Consider the following 21,894-nt stretch of genomic DNA (forward strand, 5'->3'; position numbering starts at 1 on the left):
CGGCCAGAATAACTGTGCCACAAGACTCTTTGTTGTTTTTGGTGCAGCCGACCAACATGGCTACCCGTCTGGAAATAATAAATAAACGTTATGGTGAGTCATGCTGGCTTGGAGACCTAGGGTACATTCACAAATTCATGTCCTAATGATGGAATAACTGAGTCCTCATCTGCCTGCTTTAAAATCCCTCGGAAGGGGAGCAGACAAGGACCCTCCAACTCAAGTCAGTGGCCAAAACAGGCTGCCAAAAAGATGCGGAGAGAGACACTTAGAACCAGCTCGTCAACTGCCCTTTCACCATTTTGGGAAATGTGCGCACCGTGAACAACAAATGAGAGATATAAATGTACATACCGGGTCAAATTAGAATGAGGCACCCTAAATAGCGTTTCAAAAATCAGCAGCAGGTACGAGGTGGGTGGTAGGGGGGGCTTTACCCCCAACACACACATGCTGTGGTCCCAGTCTAGATGGGGCCCCCAGGACTTTCTATTCGCATGAGGGTGAGGGGAAGCTTCAATAGATGTGAATGGGAGCTTTTCTTCCAATATAAATACCAGGTATGTGGGTAGCAGGGGAGGGGGGGCACGATGGATCCAGAGCAGTGCTGCAGCGGGAGGCTAAGGGTTAAAACCCCTACCCCTGCAAGAATCCTGGCCTGGATCCCTCACCACTCCCGCACCTAACGTTTACTTTTTTAAAGCCGTCCAAGGCATTCACTAATTGCACAAATGGTGTCTCATCTCATTTGGCCCTCATTGTGCTGCTGATCCCGTGGAAATGTGAACCCAAGAGTGCCAAATGCTACTGGTGAAACTGTGCTTCTGGAGTGGCTTACATTTGAAACACAAAATAATCTGGTGGCCAAATTTCATGGCTTGGAAGGAAAATCACAGGATGAAAAGGGGGCCAGGGCCAGCCCTACCATTAGGTAGAGTGAAGCAGTTGCCTCAGGTGGCAGATGCTGGGAGATGGCAGCAAGCTCTTGGAGGAGAGACCAGTGGGCCATGCGGCCTGCTCTGCACCCCTGAAGTTAGCCTGCTGCCTTCATGTGCGATGGAAGATGCTGTCCCATCATCAGCGTTGAAGACAGATTCATCTGCCAATCCAGTCGGCTTCTGGGCATGGGATGTGCAGGGGACCATCCTGTTTCCTGCCTCAGGCAGCGAAATGTCTTGGGCCAGTCCTGAAAGGGGTCATCCCTGCCTTTGCCTCATACATAGAACTTATTTTTCATCCATGCACAAGCCAGGGACAGAGTCCTTCCGTCATCACAGAGGCTGTGTTCTTTCAGCTCCTGGCTTTAAACATTTAAACAGCTTTCAAGGAGGAAAAATGAAGGGATTAACTGTATTAAAAGGGAGTTGTGGGGGGTGGGGTGGGGAAAGCTGGATGTGAGCTTTATTGCCAGCACTGCACTTCTACTGTCAAGATCATAATTCAGACCACATCGTCCCAGGGGTAACATATACAGCTTCATGGCTGAAGCCAGAAATAACAAATGGCTTCTCTTCCCTTTAGCATAGGAATCAGGCACTTCAACTGTGGGCTTACCTTGTCGCAGCGGTTAGGGTGGCCACTTACACCTGGCCCCCAAAGTGGAAATGCATCATCCAAAAAGAGGACACAGATTTGCATAAAATGTGCATATTCTGATTTATACTTTGTTGTTGTTTGGTCGTTAAGTCGTGTCCGACTCTCCGTGACCCTATGGACCATAGCACGCCAGGCCTTCCTGTCCTCCGCTCTTTCCTGGGGACTCGTAAGAGTCTTCTCCAGCACCACAGTTCGAAAGCATCCATTCTTCGGCACTCAGCCTTCCTTATAGTCCAGCTCTCACAGCCATACGTTACTAGTGGGAGAACCGTAACTTTGATTAATTTATATGTATCGATGCAAATTCAGGCACAATGACAATACAGCTCAGTGCAGTGGGGAAGAGTGTGAGTAATTGTCCTGCGTGCCATCTCAGTTTCCTGCTGATGGGCAATTTCAGGGTCCCTGCTGCTCTCTCTTCTTAGGGTTCTTTCTCTTTCAAGCGGACCTGGCCTGGATAGCCCTTCAAATATAGGACTCATTCAAACAGAGGACCTCCTCTGAGACCCCTTCAGATGGAGGACTGTCCTCAGTAAAGTAGGACACATGGTCACCCTAGTAATGGTAGACAGCTGCAAGCCAACTTTTTAGATTTCCCACAGCGCTCCGCACCAATGCGACATTGAAGGCATTGTGGGAAAGTTAAAATGGCGGCTTGCAGACCCAGCCATTCAGTTTGGGAAGTCCAAGGCTGTGCTGGTGGAGCCCTCCCAGAACACTGGGAGCTTCGCAGCTGCCCACAGGTGCTGACCCTGGACCTGGACCTGTGGACAGTATCTGCTCCAGTGGTTACTGTTTCCCAGGGACAGACCTTGTTTTTCTGGCACACGTCCTTGGTTAAATCCCTGAAGCTATTTTATCCTTAGTTTTGCCTTGCTAAAATTGCGTTAATGTGAGTTGCAAGTTAGCCATCAGCATTCGAGGCTTTCCCTAGGTAGAAGTTAAATCTGAGCAATGTGCATCTTGTCTCTAGTGTGCATCCATGTAAATGCATGGCAATGGACACTAGGCACCATGAACCGCTGACAAATGATCATAGGACACTGATGGTTTTCTAGCCTATCTGACACGAAAAGGTTTTAGCTTTTAAATCAGGGGTGCCGAACCTTAGGCCTGCAGGCCAAATCCAGCCTGATCTGGTGAAGAGTCTGTTTTGCTAAAGGCAGAGAGGTTCTTTCTTGGATTCAGAGCAATGACTACACAAGGGAGTAAGAGTCAAAAAGCTTTATTAACTATAGAAGGCAGAGTATGACAGTTAAGCATATGATGTTATAAAGCAAAACTAAGCAAAATATCTTATTCTTCTGTTCTACTATCGAGGGCCCCAGATTACGACAGCGGAGAGACTCCAGTCGGCCGATACACAGCACCTCTGCAGTCCCGGCATGTGCCAAAGCTCCGCTGAGCGATGCTCCGGAGGGACTTATCTACCCAAAGTCTCCCGTAATGTGCTGTCTCCCACAGCTCCCCAATCAATCACAGCTCTTGTGACAGCCTCATGATGTTTAGGCATTTTTTCATCTTACCCAAAAGATAAGCTATATTACCAGGTGGAGCACAGCCTCCCGGCCTTCTCAGGCCATACCATCCTAACGTGTTTGAAGAACAAGGAGTCAGGCCAAGAAGCTAGAAGGCTCTAAAAGAGGCCCAAGATACCTGGCTTTTAAGGTCTCACAGGGGTTCCAGGCATAAAGGAAGCAGCTGTAGCATGTCACACTATCTCCTCGATAGACAAAGGTCTTCCGGGGAATTTCCTCTACAGAGTCTAATGCAGGGATGGGGAACCTCAAGTCCAGGCACCAAATCCGCCCCTCCTGGGGTCTCAATTTGCCCCTCTGGGGTTTCCCAGATGGCCACATGCCTTCTCCTGGCCCCACCCCTTCCCCCCAACTACCAATCATCTACTGGTTTCCTGGCTTTGGGGCAGTTTTTCCCCCATTCTGAAAGGTTGAAATTCCTCTTCTAATGCTGAGCTACTGACAGTAAGAGCTTTAAGCTACAATATGCTGGAATTTGGGGTGGTGGTGGCCCCACCCCTTTTGCCATTGGCCCCAGCCATCCCTGAGAACTTCTCCAAATTGGAATTTGGCCCTTGTGCTGAAAGAAGTTCAAGACCTCTGTTTTAAATCAATGCAGAGCAGGTTGTTTCAGGAGGAACCAATGTGGCATAAGCGAATGCTGGCAATAAAGAGCCTTCGACAACACATGACAGTTGAGGGGATATGGCTCATGAAATGATCCTTGGTGTAAAAATGGGAATGTTCAGAAAGCATGTCCCCAATTTCATCTGTGAAATGTATTTATTTAATTTATTTTCAAATTTCTTGGCCGCCTTTCAGAACAGGAGCTCTCCCAAGGTGGTGTACAACAATAAAATATGTAATAAAAACATGTTAGAGGGTATGGTGTACTGCAGCCTTGCCCAACACGATGCCTAAAAGATGTATTGGACTACAACTCCCATTCATTATCCTCAACAAGCAGGGGGCGATAGGTGTTGCAGTCCAACTGTGGCAGATCCAGCAAACCTTTCATTTTTGCATGATCTTACCCCTGCTGCTCGATTAGGAAATTCGATAATCAAATGCCTCCAAGAGAATTCAAGAATAAAAAAAGATATAAACTGTAGTAAAAGTAGTTTGGACATATTTTATAGCATCCAAAAAGTATATGAAGGAGACTCAGAACACACAACAGTGAAAGCTGTCCTTTAGGATCAGCTTTCCTTAATATGTTGCCTGTAAAACCAACCTGGTAAGCTTGATATTGATTATCCTTGAGAGCTAGCAAATCTACTCAACTCTTTCTTAGAAGCCTTGTTTTAGAATGATGTTAGATGTTTCATGTGTTTGAATGTATTCATGCATAAGCTCTTGTATTTAGTACTGTTATGCTAATGCTTTGTAGTAAAAAGACCAGAAGACAAATCTTGTCTGAGAGAGGGTTTCTTAAGAACCAGAATTCTGTATTGCCCATATCAGAGTGAAGTATTGAACTGGCTCTAGATGGTATGTGGTTGTAAGAGAAATCTAACTGTATACACAGTAGACGTGTGATCAGTATTTGCCAAAGTACTGATAATATAGTTTGAAAGAATCTCTGAACCAGGGCCTGTGCCACACTACACATCTGGAGGGCTTGGTGAAGTCTGGTGCAGACAATACTGAGAGAGATGGTCTCCTTCGGTGTAAGGCAGCCTACTTTGCTCTCTATTCTGTATGGAATGGGACTGTGCAAATGGGCATTGTATACTCTCCGGAGTTGTCCAGAAAACAACTTCCCAGCAGATGGAGCAGACTTCAGCAGAGTGCATGTAATGTAGAGACGGTAACCCCGGAACAAACTTCTTAAGAGATGGGTAGGTTTTGTTTGAAGGACGACTCATCCTATATCACTGAGAACATTGCAAGTGTCTTTCTTATTTCAGTACAAATTAGGGGGGAAATTACATTGGCCCCATATTTAAAATGTAGTGTTTTCTCTAACTACTCTTAATTGGTTGTATCTTTCTTTTGTATAAATACTTGTATTGGTCTGTGACTATGATAAACAATTCACTCGTACTCACAGAAGTAGAGGGAAGCTGAGGCAGCAATCTTAGATGCAGTAATCAAGGTATCATAATAAATAGCCCAATGAGTTCCCCGTTTTCATCTGTGTAAAGTCAGAGGGAGGCTATGCGTTAGCTATTGTCAGAGCTGGCAGCTGTTTTGCATATTTCCCATCGGCAAAGAACAGGCACAGCAAACTTTCTGGACCAGTCTTGAAAGGATGACTCAAGACTTGAACTCTGATCCCACAGACAAGTGATTCTTACACTTTGGATTTCCCTGGCTGACAGCCACTTTTAAACCAGAATGTTTTGAACTTGCATTGCAGTCTTCTGCAGCTCTTGTTATTTGGCTACTGCAGGGCAGGCATAATTTAAAATAATTTGCTCCTGTATGTATTGAATCCAAAATCAGTTTTCCATCTGGGACACGTTCTCCTGAGTACCTTGCTCTCTCTTCCTCCAGCCATTAGCCTTTCAGCTCCTATTCCTGTAATATGACATCCAACAATATCATAATTACGGGCCTTGCCACATATTATTCTGATACAGATGACTGTGTGTGTGTGTGTGTGTGTGTGTGTGTGACGGAGAGAGAGAGAGAGAGAGAGAGAGAGCATTCAGCACAGGCCTTGCCAGACATTAGGGTAGCTCCCTCAACCTGGTGCCCTTCAGATGTGTTCAGCTACAATTCCCATCATCCCAGCAGGGGCATTGCTGGGCACTTAAATGATTTGGGAGCCAATCTTCCTATTGGTATCAATGGAAGGTGTGTCCCCCCCCCCAGCTTAACAAGGAAAAAAGCGAGGCTTAGAGGCCTGGAGTTTTTGTTGGGAGGGGGTATCGCTGAGAAGAGTAGTTTCATTTCCCCAGTTAAGTTCCATTTCTTCAGGTTTGAAGCAGTCCTTTCGGTTTGTGGGGAGGAGGGTATAAAAAGAGAGAGTCAGAAAGACCAAAGCTGGGAAAGCAGAGTGGAGGAGACCAGAGCCTGAAGAGGGAGCAGGAAGAAACAGCTTGCAGAAGTCTAAGTACAGCTAGGGTAAAGGAACTTAGGTTTAGGTTTTGCAACTTTTATATTCTCTTAATGTATTTTGTATCACTCTGCTCTAATGGGTAAATACCTTTAGGGAGCAATCCTATGGCCGCTAGTCAGCGGCAAGATGGCCATAGGATACGTCGGTTTCCAGGAACCGACCTCAGAGCCCACGCTCTGAGGTTGGTTCCCTGAGAACCAACCTTCCCCCGCTCCTGCCCTCGCAGGCAGCTCAGAATGGCCCCGGTAGGAATGTGCGAAACCCCCTTACCTTCAGTCCGCGGGGATTCCGTGGGGGGGGGGAGGTGATCCGTCCCTCACCCCCGGAATCCATGTGGGCCAGCTCTGCTCTGTGGCAATCCTGCGGAGCCGGCTGCCAGCTCAGCTGGCAATACGGCTGGCCACCATTGCCATGCCATATCGCTGGGGTAGGGTAGGTGAGTGAGTCTCCGGTCACAAATGGCGTAGTGGGCACCATTTGCGGCCATAAAGTGGGTAGATTAGCCTAAATGCAGCTGTAAATGGCTGCATTTAGGCTAATCTACCCGCTTTACAGCCGCAAATGGCATCCACTACGCCATTTGCGTCCCTGTTCACACGATAGGCTCCACAAATATTTGCCTAGCCAAACATGGGGGGAAACAGGGATGCAAATGGCATAGTGGGTGCCATTTGCGGCTGTAAAGCTGGTAAAAGGTAAAGGTGTCCCCAACCAGTCGTGTCTAACTCTAGGGTGTGGTGCTCATCTCCATTTCTAAGCCGAAGAGCCAGCGCTGTCCGAAGACGCTTCCGTGGTCATGTGGCCGGCATGACTGAACACCGAGGTGCACGGAACGCTGTTAACTTTCCCGCCAAAGTAGTACCTATTTATCTACTTGCAATTCCCTGCTTTCGAACTGCTAGGTTGGCAGAAGCTGGGACTGAAGACGGGAGCTCACACCGTCACGCAGCACTTGGGTCTCGAACTGCTGTCCTGCCGACCTTCCGGTCTGCAGTTCAGCGTCTTAACCACTAAGCCATTTACAGCTGCATTTAGGCTAATCTACCAGCTTTACGGATGCAAATGGCACCCACTACGCCATTTGCGTCCAGAGACTCACTTACCCTACCCCAGTGATACGGCACGGCAATGGCAGCTGGCTGTATCACCAGCAGAGCCGGCGTCCTTAACACACAGAGGGATCAACACACAGAGGGAGCCAACCCGCACCGATTCTGGAGGGGCATGGAGGTGAGTGTTCTGTTCCTCCATGGACCCCAATGGGGCCGGATTCTTGGAATCTGGACTCATTGGGGTCCATGGCGGAATTCTCCCCCATCTCTAGGCCCTGCACTTGGTGTTCAGAAGAGGAGTGCGGTGTGGCCGAAACGGGGCATTCCTGGGGGCGTTCCGGGGCGGGGAAGGTGGAAACGCTGGTATGTCACATCCAATCAATGTGTCGTCCAGCCGCCGCTTCCCCTGCTCTGGATTCCCACTGCTAGGCAGCTGAAATCAGCTGTCTAGCCACAAATGCAGGGCGGCTGTAGTGTGGAGGGAATGGTCCCCTCCATGCTTCTCCTGCCCTGCATTGGATAAGCGGTTGCCTCCGAGTTCAGAGGCGGCTGCCTATCCCAATAGGATTGCACCCTCCGTTGTGATTTGCTTGCTTGAATTTACCAGTAAATTGTTGTGGTTAAACCCTGTGTTTAGAGTGTCAATCACCCCACGTCTACTGCCTAAAGTTACTGGAAAGGGGAAGGTAAAAGAAGGAAGGTGGGACACTTTAGGAGGCAAGAGATCCTTAAGCAGTTGTTTAAGGGGTCCAGGTCAAGGGTGGAACCCTGACAGAGCCACTGCCAGTTAGTGCAGTCAGTACTGGGCTAGATAGACAAATACTCTGACCTGTTATAAGACAGCTTTCTGTGAGCCTATCAACATTATTTATTAATTAATTAATTAATTAATTACAGTTATGAGTTGTCTGATATCCAAAGCTCTCAGAGCAACATATATAATGTTGTTGTTGTTCAGTCGTTCAGTCGTGTCCGACTCTTCGTGACCCCATGGACCATAGCACGCCAGGCCTTCCTGTCCTGCGCTCTCTCCCGGAGCGTGCTCAAGTTCATATTCATTGCATCCGTGATGCTATCTAGCCATCTCATCCTCTGCCGTCCCCTTCTCCTTTTGCCTTCAGTCTTTCCCAGCATCAAGGTCTTTTCCAGGGAGTTTTCTCTTCGCATTAGGTGGCCAAAATATTGGAGCTTCAGCTTCAGTATCTGTCCTTCCAATGAGCACTCAGGGTTGATTTCCTTTAGGATGGACTGATTTGACCTCCTTGCAGTCCAGGGGACTCGTAAGAGTCTTCTCCAGCACCACAGTTCGAAAGCATCAATTCTTCGGCGCTCAGCCTTCCTTATAGTCCAGCTCTCACAGCCATACATTACTACTGGGAAAACCATAGCTTTGATTAGACGGACCTTTGTCGGCAAGGTGATGTCTCTGCTTCTTACTATGCTGTCTAGGTTGGCCATAGCTTTCCTCCCAAGGAGAAAGCGTCTTTTAATTTCATGGCTACAGTCACCGTCTGCGGTGATCTTGGAGCCCAAGAAAGTAAAATCTGTCACTGCTTCCATTTCTTCCCCTTCTATATGCCAGGAGGTGATAGGGCCAGATGACATGATCTTCGTTTTTTTAATGTTGAGTTTCAAACCAGCTTTTGCACTCTCCTCTTTCACCCTCAACAAGAGGCTCTTGAGATCCTCTTCGCTTTCTGCCATTAGGGTGGTATCGTCTGCATATCGGAGGTTGTTGATAATTCTCCCGGCAATCTTAATTCCGACCTGTGATTCATCCAACCCGGCATTTCTCATGATGTACTCTGCATATAAGTTAAATAAGCAGGGTGACAATATGCAGCCTTGTCGTACTCCTTTCCCAATTTTGAACCAATCGGTTGTTCCATCTCTGGTTCTTACTGTTGCTTCTTGATCCTCGTACAGGTTTCTCAGGAGACAGGTAAGGTGGTCTGGTACTCCCATCTCTTTCAGAATTTGCCACAGTTTGTTGTGATCCACACAATCAAAGGCTTTAGCATAGTCAATGAAGCAGAAATAGACGTTTTTCTGGAATTCTCTTGCTTTCTCCATGATGCAGCGAATGTTGGCGATTTGATCTCTAGTTCCTCTGCCTCTTCGAAACCCAGCTTGTACTTCTGGTAGTTCTCGGTTCGCATACTGCTGAAGCCTAGCTTGTAGGATTTTGAGCATCACCTTGCTGGCATGTGAAATGAGCGCAATGGTGCGGTAGTTTGAACACTCTTTGGCGTTGCCCTTCTTTGGAATTGGAATGTAAACTGACCTTTTCCAGTCTTGTGGCCACTGTTGAGTGTTCCAGATTTGTTGGCATATTGAATGCAGCACTTTAACAGCATCATCTTTTAGGATTTTAAATAGCTCAGCTGGAATACTGTCATCTCCACTAGCTTTGTTGTTACTAATGCTTCCTAAGGCCCACTTGACTTCACTCTCGAGGATGTCCGGCTCAAGTTCAGTGACCGCACTATCATGGCTATCAGGGACATTCAGATCTTTCCTGTATAGTTCTTCTGTGTATTCTTGCCACCTCTTCTTAATCTCATCTGCTTCTGTTAGGTCCCTGCCTTCTTTGTCCTTTATCATGCCCATCTTTGCACAAAACGTTCCCTTGAGATCTCCAATTTTCTTGAAGAGATTTCTAGTCTTTCCCATTCTGTTGTTTTCCTCAATTTCTTTGCATTGTTCATTTAAGAAGGCCTTCTTGTCTCTCCTTGCTATTCTCTGGAACTCTGCATTCAGTTGGGTATATCTTCCCCTTTCTCCCTTGCTTTTCGCTTCCCTTCTTTCCTCAGCTACTTGTAAAGCCTCATCAGACAGCCACTTGGCTTTCTTGCATTTCTTTTTCTTTGGGACGGATTTCGTTGCTGCCTCCTGAACAATGTTACGGACCTCCGTCCATAGTTCCTCAGGCACTCTGTCTATCAGGTCTAATCCCTGAAATCTATTCCTCACCTCCACTGTATATTCATCAGGGATATGATTTAGGTCATACCTGAACGGTTTAGTGGTTTTCCCGACGTTCTTCAATTTAAGCCGAAATTTTGCAAGAAGCAGCTCATGATCTGAGCCACAGTCAGCTCCAGGTCTTGTTTTTACTGACTGTATGGAGCTTCTCCATCTTTGGCTGCAAAGGACATAATCCATCTGATTTCGATATTGACCATCTGGTGACGTCCATGTGTAGAGTCGCCTCTTGTGCTGTTGGAAAAGAGTGTTTGCTATTATCAGCATGTTCTCTTGGCAAAACTCTATTAGCTTTTGTCCTGCTTCATTTTGTACACCAAGGCCATGCCTGCCTGTTATCCCGGTGATTTCTTGACTTCCTACTTTAGCATTCCAATCCCCTATGATGAAGAGGACATCTTTTTTTGGTGTTAGTTCTAGAAGGTGTTGTAGGTCTTCATAGAACCGATCAACCTCAGCTTCTTCGGCCTTAGTGGTTGGGGCATAGACTTGAATTACTGTGATGTTGAATGGTTTGCCTTGGATTCGTACTGAGATCATTCTATCATTTTTAAGATTGTACCCCAGTACTGCTTTTCCCACCCTTTTGTTGACTATGAGTGCTACTCCATTTCTTCTAAGGGATTCTTGCCCACAATAGTAGATATGATGGTCACCTGAATTAAATTCGCCGATGCCTGTCCATTTTAGTTCGCTGATTCCCAAGATGTCGATGTTCAATCTTGCCATCTCATGTTTGACCACCTCCAGCTTACCTTGATTCATTGATCTTACATTCCAGGTTCCTAAACAATATTGTTCTTTACAGCATCGGATTTTCTTTTCACCGCCAGACACATCCACAGCTGAGTGTCCTTTCGGGTTTGGCCCAGCCGCTTCACTCTTTCTGGCGCTACTTGGAAATTCCCTCTGCTCTTCCCCAGTAGCATATTGGACACCTTCCGACCTGAGGGGCTCATCTTCCGGCGTCATATCTTTTAGCCTTGTGATACGTTCCATGGGGTTTTCTTGGCAAGAATACTGGAGTGGGTTGCCATTTCCTTCTCCAGTAACATATATAATACATACATCATAAAAACAATAAAAACAATTTGGATTCACTGAATTTGAGGCTTACAGAGAAGGTGCCAGAGTCAGTCCATGATATCTCCGGTTAACTTGTATCTCCTGTTAAAAGGGTTAGGGCCAGATCTACACCTCATGTCATACTGATACGACCCCATCATGCTGGCACTATTCCTCTTGTGCATTTATACCTCGTCGTGCACCCAATGACATCTGTTGTGGTATTTTGGAATAAAACGGGGGAAATAACACTAAAAAAGTGGTATATGGAATGTGTAATGTGCCCCACAGTTATCAGTGCATTTCAATACCACGAAAAAGCACTAGGGTAGATCGAGGCATTCATGGATCACTGCCTTGTTGTGGCGAAGGGGCTTGCGTAACTCAGTGAAGCCATAAGCTATGCCGTGCAGGGCCACCCAAAACGGACAGGTCATAGTGGAGAGTTCTGACAAAATGTGGTCCACTGGAGAAGGAAATGGCAACCCACTCCAGTATTCTTGCCAAGAAAACCCCACGGAACATATCACAAGGCTAAAAGATATGACACCGGAAGATGAGCCCCTCAGGTCGGAAGGTGTCCAATATACTACTGGGGAAGGGGAGATGGAATTTCCAAGTAGCGCCAGAAAGAGTGAAGCGGCTGGGCCAAAGCCGAAAGGACACTCAGCTGTGGATGTGTCTGGTGGTGAAAAGAAAGTCCGATGCTGTAAAGAACAATATTGTTTAGGAACCTGGAATGTCAGATCAATGAATCAAGGTAAGCTGGAGGTGGTCAAACATGAGATGGCAAGATTGAACATCGACATCTTGGGAATCAGCGAACTAAAATGGACAAGCATGGGCGAATTTAATTCAGGTGACCATCATATCTACTACTGTGGGCAAGAATCCCTTAGAAGAAATGGAGTAGCACTCATAGACAACAATAGGGTGGGAAAAGCAGTACTGGGTACAATCTCAACAACGATAGAATGATCTCACTACGAATCCAAGGCAAACCATTCAACATCACAGTAATGCAAGTCTATGCCCCAACCACTGAGGCCGAAGAAGCTGAGGTTGATCAGTTCTATGAAGACCTACAACACCTTCTAGAACTAACACCAAAAAAAGATGTCCTCTTCATCATAGGGGATTGGAATGCTAAAGTAGGAAGTCAAGAAATCACTGGGATAACAGGCAAGCATGGCCTTGGTGTACAAAATTAAGCAGGACAAAGGCTAATAGAGTTCTGCCAAGAGAACACGCTGATCATAGCAACCACTCTTTTCCAACAGCACAAGAGGCGATTCTACGCATGGACATCACCAGATGGTCAATATCGAAATTAGATTGATTATGTCCTTTGGCAGCCAAAGATGGAGAAGCTCTATATAGTCAGTAAAAACAAGACCTGGAGTGGCCTGTGGCTCAGATCATGAGCTTCTTATTGCAAAATTTTGGCCTAAATTGAAGAATGTAGGGAAAACCACTAAACCATTCTGGTATGACCTAAATCATATCCCTTATGAATATACAGTGGAGGTGCAAACAGATTTAAGGGATTAGACCTGATAGACAGAGTGCCTGAGGAACTATGGACGGAGGTCTGTCACATTGTTCAGGAGGCAGCAACTAAATCCATCCCAAAGAAAAGGAAATGCAAGAAAGCAAAGTGGCTGTCTGATGAGGCTTTACAAGTAGCTGAGGAAAGAAGGCAAGCGAAAAGCAAGGGAGAAAGGGGAAGATATACCCAACTGAATGCAGAGTTCCAGAGAATAGCAAGGAGAGACAAGAAGGCCTTCTTAAATGAACAATGCAAAGAAATGGAGGAAGACAATAGAATGGGAAAGACTAGAGATCTCTTCAAGAAAATCGGAGATCTCAAGGGAACGTTTTGTGCAAAGACGGGCATGATAAAGGACAAAGAAGGCAGGGACCTAACAGAAGCAGATGAGATTAAGAAGAGGTGGAAAGAATACACAGAAGAACTATACAGGAAAGATCTGAATGTCCCTGATAGCCATGATAGTGCGGTCACTGAACTTGAGCCGGACATCCTCGAGAGTGAAGTCAAGTGGGCCTTAGGAAGCATTAGTAACAACAAAGCTAGTGGAGATGACAGTATTCCAGCTGAGCTATTTAAAATCCTAAAAGATGATGCTGTTAAAGTGCTGCACTCAATATGCCAACAAATTTGGAACACTCAACAGTGGCCACAAGACTGGAAAAGGTCAGTTTACATTCCAATTCCAAAGAAGGGCAATGCCAAAGACTGTTCAAACTACCGTACAATTGCGCTCATTTCACATGGCAGCAAGGTTATATTCAAAGTCCTACAAGCTAGGCTTCAGCAGTATGTGAACCGAGAACTACCGGAAGTACAAGCTGGGTTTCGAAGAGGCAGAGGAACTCGAGATCAAATCGCCAACATTCGCTGCATCATGGAGAAAGCAAGAGAATTCCAGAAAAACATCTATTTCTGCTTCATTGACTACACTAAAGGCTTTGATTGTGTGGATCCCAACAAACTGTGGCAAATTCTGAAAGAGATGGGAGTACCAGACCACCGTACCTGTCTCCTGAGAAAGCTGTACGAGGGTCAAGAAGCAACAGTAAGAACCGGACATGGAACAACCGATTGGTTCAAAATTGGGAAAGGAGTACGACAAGGCTGTATATTGTTGCCCTGCTTATTTAACTTATATGCAGAGTACATCATGAGAAACGCTGGGTTGGATGAATCACAGGTTGGAATTAAGATTGCCAGGAGAATTATCAACAACCTCAGATATGCAGACGATACCACCCTAATGGCAGAAAGTGAAGAGGATCTAAAGAGCCTCTTGTTGAGGGTGAAAGTGGAGAGTGCAAAAGCTGGTTTGAAACTCAACATTAAAAAAACTAAGATCATGGCATCTGGCCCCATCACTTCCTGGCATATGGAAGGGGAAGAAATGGAAGCAGTGACAAATTTTATTTTCTTGGGCTCCAAGATCACTGCAGACGGTGACTGTAGCCATGAAATTAAAAGACGCTTGCTCCTTGGGAGGAAAGCTGTGGCAAACCTAGACAGCATAGTAAGAAGCAGAGACATCACCTTGCCGACAAAGGTTCGTATAATCAAAGCTATGGTTTTCCCAGTAGCAACGTATGGCTGTGAGAGCTGGACTATAAGGAAGGCTGAGCACCGAAGAATCGATGCTTTCGAACTGTGGTGCTGGAGAAGACTCTTACGAGTCCCCTGGACTGCAAGGAGGTCAAAGGAAATCAACCCTGAGTGCTCATTGGAAGGACAGATACTGAAGCTAAAGCTCAAATATTTTGGCCACCTAATGCAAAGAGAAAAGTCACTGGAAAAGACCCTGATGCTAGGAAAGACTGAAGGCAAAAGGAGAAGGGGATGGCAGAGGATGAGATGGCTAGATAGCATCACCGATGCAATGAATATGGACTTGAGCACACTCCGGGAGAGAGCGCAGGACAGGAAGGCCTGGCGTGCTATGGTCCATAGGGTCACGAAGAGTCGGACACGACTGAACGACTGAACAACAACAACAAGATCGAGGCATGGCAGATGATATGCCAGTCAGAGTAAATAGTACTGGGTGAGATGGAAGAATATTTTAAGGGCGCAATCCTATGCCTGTTTAGACTGAAAAAAAAGTCCTACAAGTCTCACTGTAAGTGCTACAACATGTCTAGACAGAAATAAGTCCTACAATAAGTCCCAGGACTGAAGCTGTAGGATCTACTTCCATCTACACGTGCACAGGATTTCACCCTTAAACAATACATACAACAATGAAAATATCACAATATTAAAATATTAAAGCATTGAAGTTAATAACCAGAGCAACATGTTAAAGATTAAATGCCTGCTGGAAGAGGAAGGTCTTAACCTGGCATATCTACAGTGAAAACGCTTTCAACCATTCCTTGTAGGATGTGGTCTCTAAAGCCATGCTGGCTGAGGAAGGTGGGAGTTGTAGGACGTTTTTCTGTCTAAACATGAATCAGATTGTGCTCTAACCTAGCTTAAGACAGGTTCTTGTGTTTCAGTTTTTTCCTGTGTGTGTGTGTCGGGGGGGGGGGGGATCCTCCAACCTTTTCTTTCTTTCATAAGGGAAATATGGGGATGGGGCACTTGCAGAGAAGAATTGGTAGGAAGGAGAAAGTCCAGAACATGCCCAGAGGAAGGTGACCAGGATGGTGAAGCTTTGGAGACTACATCCTACAAGGAACGGTTGAAAGCATCTTTGTTGTATATATGCCAGGTTAAGACCTTCCTCTTCCATCGGCATTTAATATTTAACATGCTGCTCTGATTATTAACTTCAATGACTTAATATTTTAATATTGTGATATTTTCATTGTTGTATGTATTGTTTAAAGGCGCAATCCTGTGCATGTTTAGACAGAAATAAGTGCTACAGCTTCAGTCCTAGAACTTATTGTAGGACTTATTTCTGTCTAGACATGTTGTAGGACTTATTGTAAGACCTGATCCTTTGTAAATATGTTATTGTAGGACTTATTTATGTCTAAACGTATTTAGACAGAAATAAGTCTTACAACTTGCAGCCTCCATCAGTCAGCCATGGTTGCTGGGGTAGCTGGGAGTTGTAGGACTTATTGTAGGACTTAGTTCAGTCTAAACATGCATAGGATTACACCCTGAGTCATTGTTTTATTATTTTCGGGTTTTTATTACACTGCCCCAAGCATCTTGGGTGATGGGATTATTTAGTAATGATGCCTCCTGTTAGAAAGGCAATTAACAAAGTAAAAACAACAAAGGCAAAGCAGAATGAGCATTTACCAGCCCCATGTGCACAGAAGCAACCTTAGCTTTACTCACAAATATTCTTGTATACACAATGCAGGGGCAGCACAGAGTTTCAAAAGGGTTTGTTCAGCCCATTTTGCATTCCGTTACACTGGCAGGTGAGAGAGAGCAAACAGAAGAGCTCCCAGCAATGGTGGGGTGGGGGGAGGAAGGGGAGGAGCACAAAGAAGAAATCACAGGAAACCACCTTGTAAGCTATAGAGATCCTGAAGCTAGCTGCGTTCAAAATTCCCATGAACTAACGAACGGCAACATGGGCCCCTTTCAGTAACTTGCAGACAAGGTTGCAATTTTCCCAGCAGTTGGATGGCATATAAATTCAGTCAGTCGCTGGATATGTTTAGCCTGTAGAAGAGAAGATTTAAGGGAGACATGGCAGTGGTCTTGAAATATCTAAAGGGCTCTTATCCAGAAGATGGAGCAGACTTGTTCTTTGTTGCTCCAGAAGCAGGACTGGAGCCAATGGGCGGAAATTGTATGATGGCAGACTTCCTCTGAACGTTCAGAGAGGCTTCCTAAGAGCAAGAGCTGTCCAGCAGCAGAACACACTGCTTTGGTAGGGATGTGTGAACAATTTAGGGATGTCGGAGAAATCCTCCACAGACCCCAATGAGGCCGGATTCTATTGAATCTGGCCCCCCGAAGTCCGTGGAGGATCAGATCTCCTACCTCCGCCTCCCCTGTGAAGTCCTCGCTGGTGGATCCTGCCTGCCACTGGCTCCGAAGCCCCAGCGATACGGTCACCATTGCCGTATCGCTGGCTGGACTGACAAACTGCGAGGGCAAATGGCATCCGGCGTAGCGGATGCCATTTGCGTCCCTGCTCTTTGACGTGATAGGCTATGTAAAACTCCGCGGAATTGCCGTGGAGCAAAGCCGGCCAGTGAGCATTCTGGGGGGAGGGACGGATTGCCTCCCCCCCGCGGACCCTCCCCCCGCTGGAACAGCAGGGAAGTAATTCGTACATCCCTGGTGAATATTTCATTTCGGTGAGCAAATCATCCAAACTTGCCTCCATTCGCAACGCTGAAACGTGAACAGGAGAGCATTTTTTTTTCAAAAACCGTTCGCACATTCCCGAACTTGTGGGAGCAAGCCAAACTGAGCTTCAAAGTGATTTTCAGAGAGTTTAGGCGAGCTCGAAAATGGCTGGTTCTGCCATCCCTATGCTTTGGGAGGTGGCAGGAGATATTTAAGGAGAGGCTGGATGACCATCTGGCAGGGATGCTGCAATTGCATTCTGTATTGCTGATCTTGCATTGAGCAGGGTGGGTGGACTAGATTAGTGGAGGCTGGTGGCTCCGATTCCATTGGGGCTGTGAATCCATCCTGGGTTTTAGCTGGAACCAGGCAGAACTCTAAAGGAGCCATCTAAGGTGCTGAACTCCCCCCCATAGGTTCAGCACCTTGGATAGCTCCTTTAGAGTTCTGGCTCTTTCTGACTAAAACCCAGAATAGATTCACAGCCCCCTGAAATAGAAGCCACCAGCTGCCACTGGACTAGGTGACGCCCAAGGCCCCTTCCATCTTCATTATTTTATCATTGGCTGGGGAGCGGTTGGGGGTGGGGGAATCGGCAAATCAGTAGGCACTTCCATACAATATTTCCCTAAAAAATTCCCCTCTGCCCCAAGATTCACATCACCTCAGCCAACACAAATTTGGCATTTGCCTATGCTTGAGTGTAATTTCATCCAGAGATTTTTGGCCTTTCAGTTGCTGGCAGCTCCTATAGGGTCTCTAACAGCGGACCATCTTTCTTCAGGCGTCCCACTTTTCTCTCTCTCTGTAAGCTGTTCTGCAATTACTTTTCAGAATTATCGAAACAAATGTCATTGAATATCTATTCAGCTTGAAATGACTCAATGTTTTTTGCAACAAACAGAGAGTGCATTTGAGAGAAAATACTCGGCTTCATGGAGGTAACCAAGAGCAACGTAATGAGGGTCTATTTCCAAAAGCACTTTAGCACTGGAAGGACCGATGTGAGATTTGCACCTGTGTGGCAATGTTTGGGTGATAAATCAGATTGAGACCTGGGGAAGTAATTGTGAGCACCCAAGAGGAACCAGTGTTAAATGTCCAAAATCCAGATTAGTATAATACTGGGGTAGGCAACCTTTTCGATCTCTGGGGACAATTGGCAATTTGAGAAACTCTCCTGGGCACCAACATGACAGCCAGTGTGGTGTGAGAGCCAGTGTGGTGTAGTGGCAAGAGTGTTGGACTGGGAGCCAGGAGATCCACATTCTAGTCCCCACTCGGCCATGGAAGCTCACTGGGTGACTTTGGGCCAGTCACAGACTCTCAGCCCAGCCTACCTCACAGGGTTGTTGTTGTGAGGATAAAATGGAGAGGAGGAGGATAATGTAAGCCGCCTTGGGTTCCTTGCAAGAGGAAACAAGGCGGGGTATAAATGCAATAAATAAATAAACAAACACAAAATGGCTGCCACGGCAGGCGTGGCAAAGCACAAGTAATTTGTTCAAAGAACTGGGTACAAGGCAGAGGTGGGGGCTGAGACCCCAACACACTAAACAACCCCTTTGAATGGGTAGTTTTCAGCACTAACAGAAATCTATTTCACAGCGTCCCAGCTGCTGGTAAAAAAGTGTGCTAATTTAAAAAATTAAGTGAGAGGGGCTGGACAGGTGTGTAGAGGTTCATTGGTGCCCATGCTCCTTACATCTGGTGTAATACTTTTATTAGGCCTACCAAAAGATTACCAAAAAGTGCAAGCTTTTGAGATTTCCAGATATCATCAGGCTCCCTGTGCCATCTTTAATTGGGTTCAAGAGAGGGTTTTTGTGTTTCGGAGATCAGACCCCACCTCTGTGTCAAGCAAGTGACTTCCCGTTTAGTCTCACCAGTTTGTCTTCTGGGGAAATGAGTGTTTTGTGATTGGCCGCATCCACTATGGCAGCCCTTTTATGAATGGGCAAGCTCTCCCATTGCAGACAGTTTGTGAGAGCACCCACAACGTCCTCTCAAAACACACAACCACTCTTTTCAACCCAAATAAAGATGGTGTAAGAAGGTAGCATTTCGCTTTGCACCGTGCCAGCCTTCCAGTAACAAAGATAGATGGATGGATGGATGGATGGATGGATGGATGGATGATAAAAATCAGGAGGTACAGGGAGCCTAGCTGGTGCCAAGATAGGTGTCTGTGGTGCATAGTTCTTAGACCTTTAGCTGTTAGCAAACACTAGCTGTGTTTGTTGCCAGAAATGATAGCAAAAGCAGAGACAACAAGGCAATTTATTGTCCTTGTTTTGACATGTACAGAGAAAATAGACCTATTATATTCTCTGTCTGACAGTGACACTAATTAATGGGGTGTTTGTCATGTATGCCCAAAGTGGTTTATAAGAGACAAGTAGTCTCCACTTGGTCAAGCACTCCAGTAAACTAGAGCAATTTTACACACTTTACATGCTCAGGATCAGGACATTCATCAAGTGGTGAAAAGTCCACAGATCAAGGTTCATCATTTAATGAGCATCTTCTGACCATTTTGGACTTTTCACTATTATTTCTTTATAATATTCTGTTGTGGAACGGGTGATGCAACACATATTGTATTTAGCATGCACAAAGTTCTTGCTAAATGCCTTTTGCATATTTATTTTGTGAATATTGTTCTTGCTCTCTGTGTTTTGGGATTTGGAGTTTTGTCTTATTTAAAATGGGAGACAGATAATAAAGAGTTGAAGACAGTTGAAACAGGAGAACCCTGCTTTGGCATCTCCCTCTCACCCCCCCCTTTTGTTCTCATCAGCAGTGTTGCCAAGGGTGGCTATAGGGTGGACCTCAAGAAAGAGCCTTACATCAATGGAACCCACTATGAATCACCGTTTTGAATTTCCCACAATCCCATGGGTCCACTGCTGTCTCATTGCTCCAGGGCATTGGGGGAATTTAAAATGGCAGTTCCCGGTAGGAGGACACTATTTGAATTCCCGACAATGCCCCAGGGTGATGCAATATCCGGTGCTCCAGAGCACTGTGTGAAATTTAAGAAGGCGGATCATCACCAAACACAGAGCAGGTATCAGTGGCAGTGCATGCTGGGAATATTTCAACTTCATCTGCAAGTTACTGGAAGGGGGTAGTGTTGCAGTTAGTTAATTCATGGGAGTTTTGACCACAGCTAGCCTTAGGATCTCTATTGCCTACAGTGTGGTTTCCTGTAATTTCTTCCTTTTGCTCCTCCCCTTCCTTCCCCCTCTCTTTCTCGGACTTCCACCACTGCTGGGAGCACGTGTGTTTGCTGACTTGCTCCTGCCGGTGTAATGGAATGCAAAATGTACTGAACAAACTTTTTGTGAAACTCTACAAGGTACCAGCATATTTATGCAAGAACATTTGTGAGTAAACTGATTTTACCTTTCTTCACTAAAGCAGGTTATGGTCTTCTTTTGTTATAAGATAGCCAGTGTGCATGTGGGACTGGTAAACGCTTATTCTGCTTTGACTTTTTGTTTTTTCTTTGCTAATTGCCTTTCTAACAGCAGGCATCATCATTACTAAATAATCCCATCAGTGCAACCCCGGCAACTGACTGAGGAATTCCAGGGGCTGGTGCCACCGCTGTTTTTTGTAGGTTTGGGTGGTGTTTCAAAAACTTGTACAACCTCCTTGGCCAGAGATGACAGTCAGACAAAAGAAATGTGTGTACTGTTGCGAACGTCATAACTGTGAATGGTTGATAGAAGACCAGACAAAAGAACATGCCTGTTTCTTAATGCTTAATGGTTGGTTCTCAAGATGGGCAATTCACCTGGAGGGGTCTGAGTTGAGTACTTTGGGATGGGGGTGGTGGTTAGAAAGAGCAAGTGACAATGAGTTTATACTAGCCTACCCAAGCTGTCCCAGATGGACTACAACTGCCATCATCCACATCCAGCATGGCCAGGTTGGCTGGGAATTGTGGGAGTCATAGTCCAGCACATCCAGAGGGCACCAGGTTGGGGAAGACTATTTTATACATTCACCAGGACCACATCTATGTTAGAGATTGTATATATATATTGATGGTGATTGTTTTTTTAAAAATAGAAATGTCTATTGCAATATATATATTACGGAATGAGCCATAGGATGGGGAGGATAGGAGAGTTATGGGGGTGGGTAGACTCAAATCTGTATAAAAGACTATATAAGCCATGTTGCAGTGCAACTGCAAGTGAATTAAGCACGGGTGAGAACAACATTAACCATTTACACTGCTTGCAAAGGAAGCAGTGCAGATTCCTATATATTTGCCCACAAGTTCAGAACAGTATTCCACAAGGGTGGAACTCCAAATTTTGGCTCAATCTGTATTTAAGTTGAAATTTACTAGCAATCCTATGTAATACTGAGGCCACATTTTGCACAGACTGGGTTTTTAATCACTGTGTGCTTTTCCCCACACCAGACAGCACAGACGGTGTTGCTTGTGGTTGCTGTGTTCCTGATCTCCTGGCTTCCACACCACATCATAACCATGTGGGCAGAGTTTGGGCAGTTCCCCTTGAACAATGTGTCCTTCATCTTCCGCATCATCTCTCACTGCTTGGCCTATGGGAACTCTTGCATCAACCCCATCATCTATGCTTTCCTGTCGGAGAATTTCCGCAAAGCCTGCCGGCAAGTCTTCACATGCAAGTTCCTCCTCCAGCCGGCCCCCCCGGAGAAGCTGGTGAGGATCCGCATGGAGAACTTTTCCAGCACTCACTCAACAACCAACATGTGAATTGGGAACTGGAAGTCAAAGCTTTCCCCAACCTGGGTGCC

At 45.9% G+C, this 21,894-nt stretch overlaps 1 protein-coding gene across 1 annotated transcript in view; it reads left to right on the top strand.

Annotated features, from left to right (window-relative positions):
• The window catches only part of LOC146339034 (galanin receptor type 1-like), a 50,868-nt gene extending 28,974 nt beyond the window's left edge, over positions 1–21,894 (top strand). The window contains exon 3 of the mRNA XM_084812893.1: positions 21,536–21,894. Coding sequence (XP_084669019.1) covers positions 21,536–21,853 — 318 coding nt within the window. The 3' untranslated portion in view covers positions 21,854–21,894. The remainder of the gene's footprint in view (positions 1–21,535) is intronic.

This window comes from Heloderma suspectum, chromosome 8, assembly GCF_057233095.1.
Source record: "Heloderma suspectum isolate Gila_16-S chromosome 8, 16-S_ref, whole genome shotgun sequence".
In the NCBI taxonomy this organism is placed as follows: domain Eukaryota; kingdom Metazoa; phylum Chordata; class Lepidosauria; order Squamata; family Helodermatidae; genus Heloderma; species Heloderma suspectum.